Genomic DNA, 17,843 nt, shown 5'->3' with positions numbered 1-17,843 from the left:
ACGTTTCCCTTGTTACGTAGAAATAAATATGGGAAAATATACTCTTATGTTGTTGTTGAAGAGTATTTTTCTCTCCTAAACATACATCGATTTTCGTGTTGTGTTATTTGTTTTTTTATAAGTGAGTGAGTCCCACACATAACTATCTTTATGATATGAAAGAGCTTCTCTTATGTTGCATGAGATTAATAAAGCGTAATAACAATATATGGGGTTTATGTGAAAAGAAGAAAGATAAAAAGAAAATATGAGTCACACGTATTTATATATATATATATATATATAAGATATAAATTTATATAATAATATATAAACTCCTTTTATAAATAGATGAACACATTGGTTCATAAAAAGAGCCATTTGGTTAAAAAAGCAGTGTGCGTGACCCCAAAAAACTTTGTGGTTTTTCTGTTTGGTCATTTTCCTTGGGGGTTTCCCCTCTCCATGTTCCTCAACCACTCTCATTTATTTCTCTTCATTGATTATCTGCCAGACTTGAACACCCTGTTGCGACTCCTGTATATTTTGGTGTAAGAAACAAAGAGAGAGAGAGAGAGAGAGAGAGAGAGAGAGAGAGAGAGGTGAGTATGTTCTTCACCTTAAAAGGTCTCAACAACCCTTTCCGAAACATTTATAATGGTGTTTAGTAAGAGTGAGAAACATGTCTATGAAACCAGTCTGGCCATAATAACTGCTTCACCTATAAATCTATCTCTTCTCCCATAAAACATTATCATTGATACTACACTACACTCACTAGTATTACTCAACTCTTTTTCCTAACATAACCTCTTCTTTCTTCACTTTTTTCTTCCCTCCAAGGATTCTCCATTTTCTCAAACTCATACACACAAAACCCTTTTCATGAAAATGCTTCTCAGTCTGATTTATTCTTAAAGGTACGTTCTTTTCTCATTTTCCCAGTGCCCACCATTTTATTTTTTTTCTCGGGAAAACAAGATAATTTTCCGAGAAAAAAAGGAGACAGGAAATTTATTTTTATTTTTTTGTTTCTTGTAGCTTTGAGTATTTGATTCTTCGTTTGACAACGTCTGTGCAAATCAAAAAATGGAAACTTGTACGGCTCTATTGCTTTTAACGGCGATCACAGCATACTTACTATGGTTTACGTTCATCTCACGGTCTCTGAGAGGTCCACGTGTCTGGCCCTTATTGGGCAGTCTCCCGGGCTTAATCGAGAATTGTGAACGCATGCATGACTGGATCTGCGACAACCTCCGCGCGTGTGGCGGCACGTACCAGACCTGCATCTGTGCAATCCCTTTCCTAGCTAAGAAGCAGGGTCTCGTGACTGTCACGTGTGACCCGAGGAACTTGGAGCATATACTCAAAACCCGGTTCGACAATTACCCCAAGGGTCCCACTTGGCATGCTGTTTTTCATGATCTGTTGGGTGATGGGATCTTTAACTCTGATGGTGACACGTGGCTGTTTCAGCGTAAGACTGCCGCACTGGAATTCACCACCCGGACACTGCGGCAAGCCATGGCTCGCTGGGTGACTCGAGCCATCAAGGACCGGCTTTGCCTTATCCTCAAGAAAGCCGAACTCGAAGCCGAGCCGGTTGATTTACAAGACTTGATGCTTCGGCTCACATTTGACAACATTTGTGGCTTGGCTTTTGGGAGGGACCCACAAACCTGTGCATCGGGGTTGCCGGAGAATGGCTTTGCCATCGCATTCGACCGAGCTACTGAAGCCTCGCTCCAACGGTTCATATTGCCGGAGGTGTTATGGAAAATGAAGAAATGGCTTGGGCTTGGGCTTGAAGTCAGCTTGAGCCGAAGCCTTGTCCACGTGGACAATCATCTCTCAAGTGTTATTGAGAAACGCAAGGTGGAATTGCTGAGTCAGCAAAACGATGGGACAACATTACACGATGACTTGTTGACTAGGTTTATGAAGAAAAAGGAATCTTATTCTGATAAGTTTCTTCAACATGTGGCATTAAATTTCATCCTAGCTGGACGTGACACGTCATCAGTGGCGTTGAGCTGGTTTTTCTGGTTGGTGATTCAGAATCCAAGGGTGGAGGAGAAGATCCTACGTGAGATTTGCACGGTCTTGATGGAAACACGTGGCGATGACATGGCTAAGTGGTTGGTTGAGCCATTGGTGTTTGAGGAAGTTGACCGTTTGGTTTATCTAAAGGCTGCATTGTCTGAGACACTAAGGTTGTACCCTTCGGTGCCGGAGGATTCAAAGCATGTTGTTGCCGACGATATTTTGCCGGACGGCACGTTCGTGCCGGCCGGATCATCGGTGACGTATTCGATATATTCGGCGGGGAGGTTGAGATCAACATGGGGTGAGGATTGCATGGAGTTTAGGCCTGAAAGGTGGTTGTCATTGGATGGGAAAAAATTCATGATGCATGATTCTTTCAAATTTGTTGCATTCAATGCTGGTCCAAGGATATGTTTGGGGAAGGATTTGGCATACCTACAGATGAAGTCCATCGCCGCTGCGGTCCTGCTCCGCCACCGGCTTGTGGTGGTGCCTGGCCATTTGGTAGAGCAAAAGATGTCACTCACATTGTTCATGAAAAATGGGCTGAAGGTAAATGTGCATGAAAGGGATTTGAGGGGGATTTTGAAAAGTATACAAAAAGAAAAGGGAGAGTCTATAGGTTTGATTTGCAATGGAAATTGAGTTCACTGGATGGAGCAGAGGCTATTAGAGATTTTAGCATGTGGATTCAAGTTCAAAGGAGGATAATTAGGCCAATGGTGATTTAACTTAAAGAACAAGAGAGAACATAATTTCCTTTATATAAGAAAATAGGGTATATTCATGGTATGTTATAAATTTATAATTCATATGAGAATTGTGTATGGATTTCTTTTTTTATTTTTTTATTTTCATTTTATGATCGTGGGGTGGATGAATGCTTTATCAATCCATCTCTTCCTTGTAGAAGAATCCTCGCAAATATTCAATTGTATTCTTTATTTCTTGTATGATTTGATAGTTCTGTTCTATTTGATTTTACTGGTTTCAAGACATTGTGAAAGAGCTAAACTCACGTTGAAGTGTGTTGAATGTTGATGTTCATCAAAGAATGCCTTGCGTTTTATGAATGTTTAATGATCGGATTTGACTGTCCTGTATGATGCTTTAGTGGTGAACTCACAAAATCTGCAAAATCCAACTGTATAGCTCATGCTTCGCATATGTTAGATATATGAAATGCACAAATTAAATAAATGGTAAAAGTAGATATATGAAAGCCTTTGGTAAGGGACATTGAATCAGAAAGAAACTATGCTATCTATTTTTTCGGCCAGGTATGATGAGGCAGAGTTAGTCAAATAACATGTATTTTAAGCATAAGTATGCTAAAATGAAGTTATATAGGTGGAAACTACCCATCAATTATCTATACAGAAAGCATTTATATCATGTTACAAGGCATTTGCAAAATGTGCCGAGTTAATCCAAGATTGCTGGAGATAATACAAAGGCAAAAACTTCGATGGTGGCTCTCTACCATTTCGGAATGGTGCTTTTAGGTTTCCAAGTGCTTTGACATTTTGGACATCTGATTTTTGTTCCATCCATTTTTTTTTTCTTTTTCTAAATCTCTATAGCTTATATAGCCTACACCTTGACATCATTACATTCTTCAGTCAAGAATCTTCTCTCCAGTTGAAAAGATATTCCAGACTAATGTGCCTATAATGTACAATGCAACAGCAACCTTAAATACATCATCCCAAGAACCTGCAACAACATATCACTTTTAAGTGAATGGCCACGACCAAAAAGAAAAAAAAGGGTTTAGAATGCAAGTGGAGCATTCTCACCTCGTTGGAGTATGTATCCAGTTGCAGCTGTACCAAAGACCCCAGCAAGCACTCCTGCAGTATTTGACAGTCCCAGCAATACTCCCTAAAATTTAAAATAGTTAATATTCTTATGGATACATACTGAATGAAAAAATAAAACTAGAACAAACTTGTATAATGGAAAACATTCGTCTCAGGATTTCATGCACTCAGATAGAGACATCTTGAATGAATAAATAAATCGACAAAAGTAACTTGTATAAGATACTGATGATCAAGAAGTTAACAGAACTCAGTGAATGACTTCACCAATCATGAAACAAATTAGAGGTGGAATAGATTTTGAAGTGATAATAGCCTTATTGACACTTTTTCCTGGAAATTTTAAAGTGGAACGATTTTGGCATCAGTGCTACAGATTAGAGTGTCACCAAAATCCTCTAAGGTTCAGCTCACAAGTGTAACCAAATACAACTCAAGCAAGGAGACTATTTCAGTCTTTAGTGTTTAGCATGATCAGCCACTTTGTTTCTGGTTTGTTGGCATCTTTTATTTTATTAAAAAAATGTTTGAAATACTCTTTAGTGTATTTTTCACAGTTTATTGATAATGGTACATGAAAATTAAAATCACAATAACTCACAGCATAGCGTGGACCAATGTCTTGGTGATTGGAATATAGACCAGATTGTGAGAATGCATCAGATCCCTGTGAAGGAAATAATAGATTAAGGTTTATATTAGGTAACTTTTCATACATTTAAAACCTACACAAACAGGTTTTAATAGGCATCTATGCTTTATAATCAGTATGAAACTTAATTAGAGTATAAAAAGTAAATCAAAGATTGAGGAATCTAGAATTCAGGAAGTCTAGCTCAAACCTGACTGCAAGCCATGCACAGTACTGCCATGGCCGGTGTTCTCACATGGCTAAGCTGTGTAAGAAAAAATGCAGGACCCAGAAACCCAATTGATTGCATGATCTGCCAAAATAGGAAATATTTAAAGCAAAATCATTTGAAAGGATGCAAAAAGGAAAATGAATCAGTCCATGTCTCTACTGCCTTTACTCAATGATTTATTGATTGAAATAAAAAATCCATTAAGAGCAATTTTTTTATTAATCAAGATCAGCTTCCACTTTAGGCAGTTAATTGCAATCTAGGTGAAAAAAAAAAAAAAAAAAAAAACTATTGTGCGTAAAAATTATTATAATTGTACAGGAATTGACAATTTTAGTTTTAAAGGTAGTGATTTTCTTGCCTTTCGAACAGCTGTTATGGAAAGACCTTTGCTCACAAGTGTATCTGCAATCCAGCCTCCTATATTTGCAAAAATAGCCATGGTTAACCATGGCAGGACACATAAGAGCCCAGATTCAGTGAGGTTGAACTTCAGAACCTGAGAAAATAACCCATTAGTTTATTCATTAAATGGACTAAATATTTCACGCAACTCTTTCTTTCTGTTTATCTATATTTGATTAATCACCTCACCATTCAAGTTGTATCAAGACAAATATCACATTCTAGTGTCTCTATGTCTACCTAATTTTATAATATCAGCAGTTAAGTGAAGCAAAATTTACTTCACTCATGTTTAGAGTAATTACCAAGAAATACAAATAGCAGTATGCTCAAGTTTGACACAATAGAGAACAAAAGGTAAGATGTACTTCAACATCAAAGAGTTCCAAATAACAAACAACAAAATCTTTGGACAAAATTATGCAGCCAATTAAAGTGTAACTTGATTGAAAACAATGGGGAATGTAAAGTACAAAATCCTTCAAGTTTCATGCATATAGAAGCAGAATTATGAGGACAGTTGGATGAGTATCCTCCACCTCCACGGGTGGAAAAATTCTCCATTTTAGTTGATCTACAGATAAAAAATATAATCACTCCCCGTTAAACCCCAACTAGCGATGGTGGAGTGATGATAATACTTGTACGCAGCCTTACTCTTGCATAATTGCAAAAGGTTATTTCCCGGATTCGAACCCGAGACCTTTGAGTCACAAAGGAACAACTTTATCACTGTTCGAGACTCACCCTCTTATATATAGATTAAAAAATAGAGTAAATACCATTTTGCGTCCCTAACAAAAGTCACGGTTCCCACTTTAGTCCTTTACAAAAAAAAATTAGTTTCGAGATCCCTAAGAGATTCAAAGTGGACCCATTTAGTTGAAATCATGGTCCCTCACAAATTCAAAAAAAACCCACATTAGTCCTTCAAAAGGACTAAAATGGGTCCACTTTGAATTTCTTAGGGACCTCGAGACTAATTTTTTTTTGTAAGGGACTAAAGTGGGGATCATATTTTTTGTTAGGGAGCCAAGAGGGTATTTACTCTAAAAAATATCTAAGCTATAAATTATGTATATAAGCACTGTGGCTCCACTCCTGCTTGTAAAGATTTCAGCTATTATAGAAAGTATCATCAAGGATATGTATATTCATAAATGCTGAATACCAACAAAAAAAAAAATTAAAAATAATTAAACAGGTAAGTACCTGATTGTAGTATGTAGGCATCCAGGTTAATAGAATAAATGTTCCCCAATTGTGGCAGAAGTGAGAGATTATTAAAGCCCAGACAGGTGCTTTTGATAAAATTAATTTCCAAGGAATAGTTGACACAGGTTCTCTTGATACGCTGCCTCCAAATATGAGCCTTTTCTCTTCTTCCCCAAGATCTGGGTCATCTTTTGGGGAGCTGTATGCCTGAAAGGGTCAAAAAGAAGGTATAGGATATGAGAATCAACCTGCTCAGAAGGAACTACTAGGTCCCCTCACATTTATAATTGTCATGGTTGTTGCTACAGAATAAAATTCCATAAGGTATTGTGCAAGATAACTGATTTACTCATATATATCCAGTCAATGGTACATTCATTGATCCTTACTTGCATAAATATAATATTGAAGTCATATGTTATGCAACACTTCATGAGACAGTCCCTTAACAAATCAGCAGAAAACGTGAAAATATATTTCATAGGGTTGGCAGAGGACAAATGCTTGATTTCCTCTCAACATTTTTTCCAATCAGGAGCCGATACATAAAGTAAATTTCATTGAAATTTATGTTAAAGCTGACTTACTTTTCTCAACCATAAGGCAAACCAGATACTTCCAAGGGAACCAAATGAGTAAAACACAGATGGCCACCCAAATTTGTGGATTAGCATAGGTGAGACCGCCAAGCCTGTGACGGAACCAAGGTACATGCCACTATATACTAGAGCAAGTGATCTGCTTCTCTCTGATACTGGAATCCACTTGGAAAGTATATTATTCATCGCAGGCATGGCAACACCCTGAAAACAAAGAATTCGCATGATTTATTGTAAAATTATTGGAGAAAAAATCATTTCTACGTTCGGCACAGAATTTGAATAATAAACCAATCAAAATGTGAAAATATCTTTCATTTGATTGTATTATTTGTCACAACTAATGAAATGAGGGAGAAATTATATAGACCATAATTTTCATCTATCTTATATCAACTATATATCGTTCTAAATCACTTTCACTACCTGTTTAAAGGTAGAAAAACAAAACAACTAACTATGCTCTCAAGTTATATTCCAAGTTCTTCTGGCTTATTGGCTAGATGAATAGAAGCAATCATTTCTACCTGAAATTCCAGGTAAAACTGGCAATTCCAACTACATATTTCATTTTGTAGCAAAGAAAAATGGACAAATGACCATATGAATTTAATTACAGACACGAGATAAATGAAGTCATAAAAGGTAGTATAGCTATAGAATGGACAAACCTCGCCAATTCCCATAAAGGCACGCACAATAAGCAGACATGGCAGCCCAAGTCTTGCAGCAATAGGTGTTAAAACTGTTGCAATTGACCACCAGACAACTCCAAAACCTAGTACTAGCTTCCCACCAATTTTGTCTGCCCATATGCCACCAACGATCTAAACCGAAAAAGCATTCAGTCAGTTTAAAAGAAATGTAATTATAACTTCTTATGTGCACTGGATGAAATCAAAAAACAGTTTGAAGATCAGAAAGTGCTAGATTACTAGCATATACTATTAAGAACAGCATATGTCATGGCAGGCTTAAACAGCAGTGGTACTTGAATGCTTACTAGAAGATTAATATATCAAACAAATTTCTGGTTAAGCTACTAAGTTTTGTGTATATCAGAAACACCTGAGTAAGCAGATAACCCCAGAAAAAAGATGACTGAATTAGGCCAACTGTTGCACTGTTCCAGTTGAACTCCTGTGACATTGGAAGTATCGCTATGCTCATATTTACCTATAAAATATAATGAAATGTAAAGTATATCAGCGAGGAGCATTAGTAATTAACACTAGCTTAGTGAGAATATTGAAATTTAGAAACAATTAATTAGATACTAAAGAAATGATTGATATAATTGGACGAAAAATCTTAATAATTACTTCAAAGGTAGAATTTTGAAAACAGAAACTCAATCTCTGCAGGAATATTTCTTTTCAACAATCAACATCTACAGTTACAAAAGGTAATGTGATCGTTTCTATATTTAGTTTGCTCATAGAAAAGAGAAACGGATTAAGCTACTAGGAAAAATGATAAATTGAGCACCCTGCAGTGACAATGAATTGAATATGAGGAAAGGAATACACCTATTATAATATAAGACATAGAAAACATGAATACACAACATCAACAACAGCTTTATCCCAAACTAGTTGTGGTCCGCGACATATGAACCCAAATGAAAACATGAAATATACACATAACATGATACTTGAAACCATAAATACCAGAAAAAGTCACTCACGCGATCCATGTTACACAGCAGAAATGCTGTAAAACATAGCAGTACAATAACCCAGCGCTTAGGAAACTGCTGCCACCAAGGAGATACTTGTGTCAGATTTCCATCAAGAAGAACAGCTTCACCTGTCCCTTCAGTTGATTGCATAGGATCCATCTTTGTTTCCGCAATGTCACACTCCTCAGACTTGTAACAAACACGAAACCTATTCGCTTTACCAACCACAGGTTGTGGATGCTTCCTTCTGCTCAAACCTAGTCTATAATACACTTCCCTTTGTTCAACATTGCCACTACCATAGGAATAACTTCTTCTTATGCTGCCCTTTAGTTTTAAGTTCATGTGAAATGTTGTAATTGGTTTTGAAACTCTCTCTTCCAAAGGGGAATTAGTTTGACAATACATTCCATACAGGGAAACAGATACACCAGAAAAAGAAACTCCCTTTCTTTGAAGTGATAGATCCTTTCCTGATCTATATACATTTCCTGCCAATAATATCAAACAACGGCTAAAATTTTTCTCATATTTTACAACAGTTATCATCATAATCCAAAGCTTAGAGGACCAAAAAAAACATCTAGTATTTCTCAATAAACTATGGTCAATGTAAATAAAATAAAATAAGCATTACAAGTAGATAATTCACAAAGAGGATGTGTATTTATAAATTCCTATAACTAGTTAGTACATGTTTCAAGTAGATAATTCATAAAATGCATGCTTCCAACCAAAAATTGAAAATAAGAACATTTATAAAAATAAAAAAATTGAGTGTTGTAAACCTGAGGCAATGAAAGAACCGAAGTTGCGGTTGGAAATCAAATTACTCATAGCCATTGATGCTATGTTGATGTTTCTGATAGTGTAGAGAGAAGGGTCTCACACCATCTCAGAGTTGAAAGTTCAAAGTTGAGAAGAAGACGACGTCGTTTATAGCTAAAACTGTAGCTATGCTCTGCTCTGCTATGCTCCCTCTGTCTCAGAGAAGAAGAGGATAAGCAAAGAACAGAGACAGAGAGGTTCTTTTGTTTTCCAATGTTAAAAAACTATTTTCACATAATGTTTTATTTTTATTTTATTTTAAATATTTTTATATTTGAGGAACAAAATGTAAAATAAAAAACACGAGTGGCGTTGTAACCAATAGAAAGGGGGGTTGAGAGTGTGACACGTGGTACATCATCTTCAACACTGTGAACGTGCTGCTTTGTACGGTAGGAAGTGATTGAAAAAGTGTTTTTCTTTCATCTCTTGACTCCATAAAAGTGCAAATATTGGAATTATTATTATTATTACTATATTAGTGATTTTCATTCTAGAAAGATCTTTTGAAATTGATGGTATTTTTTATCTTCATACCTGGAATATTCTGCTCCTGACACATTGGCTATTGTCCACCGTCAAAACATTTTGTCATTTTGTTTTTGGAGATGGACGATTGAGAGAGATTTAATTCGAATGGGAAAAAAACTATCAACTTAAAAAAAAAAATTAGAAACTCTTGATATTCTTGCATTCAATTATAATCTTGGTGTTTAAAGATAATGTTCATTAAACACTAATGACATGGTCTTTAAAACTTTTGATATTTTTAATTTGGTCTTTAAATAAAAACGATATTAAATCTGTCCTTACAAATGAAATGGTTCTCGACCCATTTTGTATTCTCGTTTATAGGGTTGGTACTTGGTAGTAAATGTTATCCATTTTGCAACTATTGTTTGTTCACCTCATGCAATATTTCAAGATAGGTTATAACATAGGTATAAATACCAAATTGTTCGGTAGCGGTGTATAAAATAAGCTAACTGAACGTAACTACATTTTTTTTAATACGTTTTGAGAATTTAACTGATTCTATAAACCAATTTGAAAATTAAACCGAACTAAAAGAATTGATTCACAACCAATTCAAAACTACTTCATAACGGGTTTGCATACCCAGACTGGTTCAGGTCGACCATTCCCACCCCTACATTTTGGTGAAATATATGCCAATATGTCATACTTTCAAAAAAAAATTCTACCATGTTTAAATTCTGTTGACGTCATTAACAAACTCGCTTTTTTGCCACGTGGATAAGTGAGGTAATCTCATTGGCTCAATCTATATAATTGACCCCATTGGTCACATCTGTATGACCGGGTCATGCACACTCAACTAGCAAGATTTGTCCCCAATAGGCATGTGACAAGATGTTATTGGATCAACACCTTAGTTTATATAAACACAATTACAATAATAATTGAAGAGCTTCAAGCCATTACAATAACACAACTTGTAAACACTTACATTTATTGTTGGCCACATCTATGAGTATATAAGTGCTTAATATGACCCACAACTTTACAAAAATCACATCTACTTGAAGTTGCATATCCTTCACGTGAGTTTATTTCATTATGTATATAAGAAGCTTTGAGCGTACCCTAAGCATGTTTGAGCTTGACGTCATGAATGATAATTGATTCACCACGAGGTGGAATATATAACTCAATTCCAATAGAATACCATTCATACGAATGTGCTTGAATATGATAAGTTGTAATATATGTCAAATCTATAAATCTCATAGAATATGGATACTTGAATACGGTGAAAGTCCCATATTGACAAGTGCATTACGCTAAATCAACTATCATTGTTTGACCATCTTTATGGGTCCGGTGGTTGTATGAATCTTGTACTTCAATTGTAGTCGAGGTAGGTTCAAATAATGCATGACCACTAATTGTTGATTAATGACAAATATTTCCCCATAATTTATAACTGAAAATAATGCCTTTTAAATGTTATGATTTAGGTAAATTGTAGGATAAGGTGGAAGGGGTTAGGTGAGACGGATGGACATGATTATGCCACGCAGCTGCATCTTGTGAGTTATCCTGGATTAAGTAGTGGAATTTGAAGATTTGAGTATTAGGTAGAATGGATGGCCACGATTTTGCCACTTGGCCGAATGGGAGAAAGTCTTGCAAGCTGAGTTTGCATGATCGATCATGCAAATCGGACCAACATGACCAATCGTCCAGGCTAAGTGATACGGGCTTGCGCCAACCCAATGTTAGTGATGCAAACCAACTCGGTAACGATGTTGCAGCAAAGCCTAGGGACGAAAACATAAGGCCCATCGTGAGAAGAGGGCACCAGTGTGAAGCAAGGACTTTGTTTAGCTTAGGCTTGTAGTAATGCAAGGTAGTGCTTTTGTAATAAGTGACGTGGCATACGCTGCACATTTTTAGGGGATTAAGTTGGGTTGGTTAAGTGCTTGCTGATATAGCGGCATGAGGAGTCTTGTAGTTTTTCATACCAAAATATTGAGAATTGCATTTCTATTTTTTATCTTCTTTTCCTTAAGAACCACGTTCCTAATATCTTGGATCTTTCATCCTCGACTCGCCCGAAAACCCACCGGTAAACATGAGGGTCGAGGAGCTTGTCGAGGAGCTGCATTCCACGCATTCGGAGTTGAATTAGCGCTTGGACCAGCTGACGGAGAGCATGCTCTCCATTGACCTTCGCTTGAATTATCATTTTGTCACAATTAAAAAAAATTAGTGACAAAATAAAATTTGGCCACAAATAATATATTATTAGTGACGAATTATTTGTGATAAATATATATTTGTCACTATTAATGAAATTTTAGTTACAAATTATCATTTTGTCACAATTAAAAAAAATTATAGTGAAAAAATAAAATTTGGCCACAAATAATATATTATTAGTGACGAATTATTTGTTATAAATATATTTGTCACTATTAATGAAATTCTAATGATAATTTATCATTTTGTCATAATTAAAAATAATTATAGTGATAAAATAAAATTTGGTCACAGCTAATATATTATTAGTGGCCAATTGTATATTCATCACTAAATTTTGTCACAAATAATCATATTTCTTGTAGTATATATATATATATTGCTGGTGTTAAAGAGGGGTTGGGAGGGGCATTCACCCCAAGTTCATACAAAACTCTGTCATATACCATATTCAAACTTAGAAGAAAAGTAACGTAGCATAAACTCGCTCCCTCAAGCTCGACTTTTAAGATTTTATTCTTATTATTCCTTATGTATGGATAAAACTTATTGAGTTTTCATATCTGGTTATGTATTAGCCTATTACCATGTTATTTTGCCTAAATTAATTTAAATTTTACTTGTTTCGTCTTCTCACACAAAATTTTCAAACTCCATCATTACTAGTGTGACTATGGTAATTCCTTTTAACCTTGTTGCTCACCTTGCAGTTGATAAGTTTATTAGAATTGTGAAATTATTTTTAAGGGATTGGTTGAATAAAAAGAAAGCAATATACTATATATGGTGGAATAGTTTTATGGAAATTTTATTATGCAAATGGAAATTTCATTATGCAATTCTTTCCATTTTTGTTTGCATGTAATTTGAACCTTCTGTAAACCGTTTCAATCGATTATAAATAGTAGGGAGTGGATTGATAAAGATTTCATTTATAAGGACTAATTTAAAAACTTTCTTTTTCAATAGGGACCAAATTAAAAATTACCGTCACGTATATGGACAAAAATTTAATTCAATACAGCTAGTCAAATATTGCCACAATGATTCGTACCGATGTGGACCTAGATCGAATTATTATTATTTTTGGTATATATAGGGATTAAATATAATTTATTTTACAGGGATTAGATAAAAAAATTGATGTGTTTATAACAACCACAATTTCAATTAACCATGCATATTCTTATTATATTATTATAATCGATACGTATGAAAACATTTGGTTCTAAAATTGGATGATTTATTATCTATCGGTGGCAAAGATTTCCATATCAAATTTTAATGTAATTACATTACGAAAGACTTGAACTCAAAATTTATTGGTTAAACTGGAATAATCTCTTACTAATTTCAACATACTATGACATTTGTAGAAATGTTTGTGCTTTGGTTAATTGATTTGATATGGAGTATTTGTTGACACCAATGTTATTAAACCCGAACAGTTATCGACTTGGTTATGGTACCAGGTCAATAGGTCACTAATTCAACTAGTTATTAATTGGACCACATAATTTGTATTATGTAAAAATATATAATAAATATATAGATAGAAGCAGTATGACAATCAAAGTAATTTTGTTTAATGGATAACATGTCACTCCCATTTCTTTAGGTGACAAGTTTGAGTCATGTAACACCTCGTGTATACCCGGTTTGTTATCATGTCATCGTATTAAACTTGCTTAATTGAAAATGCGGAATAAATTTTTTCTTTTCAATTATGACGTCATTATCAATTACCAAGTTGATTACTTAATCTGTTTAAAAACATTGCATGTATGTAATTGCAAATAAACAGCTATCTACATTGAATAACCTCATAATATAAATATGTGAGTATCTAAGTCACGAAACTACAACACGTAGTCTGGACCATAATCCTGATACAATTATACAACTCAATACTAAAATAAAGCATAGTCAATCAATATGGCATGGACAATCCCCATGCTCACCAAATAAGGCAACAAGGCCCAACATAGTCTCAGTTCAATAAGCCATAATAATAACATAAAGCATGTCAGCATCCAATCATAACAGTATAAGCAGCAATGTCTAACTCAGCTCCGACCTCCTGCCGCCCGAGGTCTCAACCCCCGAGTTACCTGAACCTGAAATATGTGCCCCAAACGTGGGGTGAGATCTCTAAACAGAAATTTTAGTAAGACAAGGGGTCCTCAAGGATTTCTCCACCCCAAGCTCACTTACATCTGCAATATAAGTTCTAAAAGCAGTAAATCAGTATAAGTTCCAAAATCAGTGCAATGCAGCAGAATAATCGTCATGTGTGTCAACTATTCTACTGGCCAGAGAAATGCAGAATTTACATACGTCTATTACCTACATTTAGTGCAAGTCACTACTTACACCCACCCACAGAATCACACTATGGCGTGTCTCATACATACACAGGCTTACCGTCTAGGTGGAACAACACATGCATATTATAAGCACTTGCACATAACAGCTCAACAGCATTTCAAAATCAATTCATGAAAACTCATCATGCATATAAACCATCCCCCATGGGGTATGGTGGAACCAACAATGGCTAAACCGAGGACACGAAAGCTTACCTCTCAAGCTAACTATCTAACCAAGATCCCAACCAAGCTCAAAGTCCACAAACAACAGAATCACAATCTATTTTAGACCAGCAATGTCAACAATAACCATACTCTACTAGCATATAATATAAAGACATCATTTTCTTCTCCGTTTAATGTCTTTAGGCTTCTCACCAAGCCATAAGCCTTTAATCACTTAGATTCTGACTTCGTTAATTATTACACAGGTTCAACTTAATCAATCAAGGGTCCACAAACCCATAATACAGTTTTGTCTGCACAGAAACGTCACTGTCTCAGAATTCTCAGAATATCCGGATATTTGTCGGGGGCATATCCGGATATCATATTCGAATATCATATCCGGATATCCATATCCGGATATCATATTCGAATATCATATCCGGATATCCATATCCGGATATCTCCAACCCCATATCCGGATATCAATATCCGGATATCATATCCGAATATTTTGCGACAGAATGCAGTTTCTGCATTTCGCGATATATCACTCCCAAGGTTCTATTTTTAACACATTAAAACGTTAAAGCATCTTTAAACCCCTTTAGGTCAGTGATGTTGTTAACTACTTAAACAACTCACTAAACATGCTAAGACTTGATCTTTAACCAAGAAACTCATGAACAAAGTTAAAGAATGCATACCAAGCTTCCAAAACAGAAGAAAGGCAATGGCTTGGAGCTTCTTATGATACGCAAAAGTTCAGCCAACACAGAGCCACGAAAATGAGCTCACAAGAATGGTCTTCCACACTCAAAGATGGCTTCTTGAGGTCATAAATGCAAGAAAAAGACTCCCTCCTCACAAGCCTACGAAGTCAGCACCCACACTCTCTCAAACAGAGGTTATGACTCAGAAATGACACACATTTAAACCACCCAAAGCTAACACACCCCAATATATGGTGTTTTGTGAAGAAACAATGATCAAAGGTGATCACTTTAGAGTTTCTAAGGAGATGGAGGTCAAGAAATGGTGAAGAAGAGACTCAGCAGCTAAGAGTCCAGAATTCTCACGTAGAAGGGGCTCACAAATGACCTAGGATCATGTGCCACTTAGCATTTATAGTTATTTAAGTTTTAAGCACATTGTATTAGCACTAATAGCTACGCTTAGCATTTTAATCCCAAACTTAGGATTCTGAACCTAATCATTTTTCTAAGATTTGTGATATTTTTATTTTATTTTTCGCAGTATTTTTCCGGTACGCGCTTTTACGTAGCCAGTATCAGTTCTGGCATCAGTTCTCATTATTTTGACTCCAAACTTGTCATACAAGTCCTATATATTATTCTAGTAATATATACACACTTTTCATAATTTTTCGGGATACTTCATCGATACGCATTTATACTGTGAGGCAGAACCGATATCTGCACTTTTCGTCAGAAAAGCGAATTTCAACATTATTAATCACTTACCATAATTATTTAAGCCTTCTCATAATTATTAGGGTAAATTATGAAATTATTTCCTAATTTTACATTTAATTAATTTAAATTCCTAAATTAACGGTACAGGTTCTTACAAGTCACATAAGTACAATTGTAATAAAATATTTTGTCACAATTTTTAAAAATTGGTTCAATCAAAAAACCGGTATCGGGTTCTCATAATTACTAGAATAATATGTAAGACTTGTAAAACGAGTTTCAAGTCCAAATAATGAGAACTGGTGCTAGAAACCGGTACTGGCTTGGAAAAGCGCGTACCGGAAAGATGCTCAGAAAATTACGGAAAAGATATGATAATTCTTAGAAAATTATGTAGTTTCATAATCCAAAGTTTGGGATGAAAATGCTAAGCGTAGCAATTAAAGTTAATATTGTGTGTTTTATGGCTAAGTGGCTATATATATGCATTTTAGCACATAACCCTAGGCATACCAGAATTTCTACGTGAAGCACTTGGTGGGCTGAGAGTGGTTTACTGTTCCATTGCCTCCTTTCACCATTTTTGAACTCAAGTTGTCACCTTTACTTGATTTCTTCCCTCTTTGAGCTTGTATACACTTAAAAACATGCATAGTGAGGAAGTGTGAGGGTGTATTCTGAGTTTCCATCCTTTGTGTGGGGGTGAGGGTGATGGTTTTGGGTGGTTTGGGTGCTGAAAGCCATAGTCATGACATTTTGAGGTCCAAGTGGTGACCTTTGTTGAGAAAAACCAACCTTTGTGAAGCCATTTTCGTGCATCTTCCTTGAGTCAGACTTGAGGGGCTGTGTTGAGCTCCAAGAGCATCTCCTTTCTCTGTTTTAAGCCTTTGGTATGTATACCAACCTTTGATCATGAGTTTAATGCTTAAAAATGAAATCTTGATGCATGTTAAGGCTTAAAGATGATAACTTGTTGTTGAGGAATGTTGAACACACCTAGAAATGCATGTTTAGGTGCTTTAAATCGGTAAAAACCCAACCTTTGAAGTATATCTTCACGAAATGCATTTTCTGCATTCTGTCGTGAAATATCCGGATATGTGCCCGATGAGTATCCGGATATGTGATATCCGGATATGGGTTTTGAGTATCCGGATAATAGATGTCCGGATATGGGATTCAGGATATCCGGATATTGCATATCCGGATATGTCCAGTGAGATATCCGGATATTGCATATCCAGATATGGTCCCGAGGAATATCCGGATATTCTGGGATTTCGTAGAACAGTAGCTGTGTTGTGTGTACAGTAGGCTATTGGGGGTTTGTGGACCCTAGATTGATGAAGTTGAACTTCTGTAATTAATGAACTAAGTCAGAATCGTTGTGATTAAGGACTTATGGCTTGGTATGGAGCCTTAAGACGTAAAACGTAACGAAAAGGCGTTGTCTTAATATTGTATGCTTGTGGTGCATGATGTTGATGTATTGTTGGTCCATAACAGATTTCGAATCTGCTGTGATTGTACTTTGAGCTGTGGACTCTTGGCTTTTGGAGTTAGCTTGCAAGGTAAGCTTTCGTGTCCTCGGTTTAGCCATGTTGTGGTTCCACCATGTCCCATGGGGGTATGGTTTATGCATGTTGTGTACATGCTTTTGGATATTTGATATGTTGATTGAACTTTACATGTAATGGCTTTTAA

At 35.7% G+C, this 17,843-nt stretch overlaps 2 protein-coding genes across 2 annotated transcripts; one reads left to right on the top strand and one right to left on the bottom strand.

The window, feature by feature from the left end:
* Nucleotides 1-472: 472 nt before the first annotated feature.
* LOC133287656 (cytochrome P450 86A8-like) lies at nucleotides 473-2,944 on the top strand. The gene is made up of 2 exons (XM_061485309.1): nucleotides 473-899; nucleotides 1,021-2,944. Exon 2 carries the CDS (start codon nucleotides 1,069-1,071, stop codon nucleotides 2,671-2,673), a length of 1,605 nt encoding a protein of 534 aa, XP_061341293.1. The 5' UTR covers nucleotides 473-899; nucleotides 1,021-1,068; the 3' UTR covers nucleotides 2,674-2,944.
* A 349-nt stretch (nucleotides 2,945-3,293) lies between these two features.
* Nucleotides 3,294-9,662, bottom strand: LOC133287630 (ascorbate transporter, chloroplastic). Its single transcript, XM_061485276.1, has 11 exons — nucleotides 9,403-9,662; nucleotides 8,621-9,105; nucleotides 8,002-8,109; nucleotides 7,605-7,760; nucleotides 6,922-7,137; nucleotides 6,332-6,541; nucleotides 5,076-5,213; nucleotides 4,694-4,795; nucleotides 4,453-4,518; nucleotides 3,828-3,912; nucleotides 3,294-3,744 (listed from the first exon to the last, which is right to left on the bottom strand). Exons 1-11 carry the CDS (start codon nucleotides 9,455-9,457, stop codon nucleotides 3,647-3,649), a joined length of 1,719 nt encoding a protein of 572 aa, XP_061341260.1. The 5' UTR covers nucleotides 9,458-9,662; the 3' UTR covers nucleotides 3,294-3,646.
* Nucleotides 9,663-17,843: the final 8,181 nt, after the last annotated feature.

Source organism: Gastrolobium bilobum, unplaced genomic scaffold (genome assembly GCF_033153095.1).
Source record: "Gastrolobium bilobum isolate Gb01-03AN ecotype WA unplaced genomic scaffold, APGP_CSIRO_Gbil_v1 utg6021, whole genome shotgun sequence".
Taxonomy (NCBI): Eukaryota; Viridiplantae; Streptophyta; class Magnoliopsida; order Fabales; family Fabaceae; genus Gastrolobium; species Gastrolobium bilobum.
The sequence above is the reverse complement of the archived record's forward strand: the minus strand, read 5'-3'. Positions and strand labels throughout refer to the sequence as shown.

Excerpts from the sequence above, each read along its gene's own strand:
- LOC133287656 (XM_061485309.1), top strand. The coding sequence starts at position 1,069 with ATGGAAACTTGTACGGCTCTATTGCTTTTAACGGCGATCACAGCATAC.
- LOC133287630 (XM_061485276.1), bottom strand. The coding sequence starts at position 9,457 with ATGGCTATGAGTAATTTGATTTCCAACCGCAACTTCGGTTCTTTCATT. Across the intron at positions 8,110-8,620 it reads TGCTGTGTAACATGGATCGC|GTAAATATGAGCATAGCGAT; the intron begins GTGAGTGACTTT and ends TATATTTTATAG. Across the intron at positions 4,519-4,693 it reads TGTGCATGGCTTGCAGTCAG|GGATCTGATGCATTCTCACA; the intron begins GTTTGAGCTAGA and ends TTTCCTTCACAG.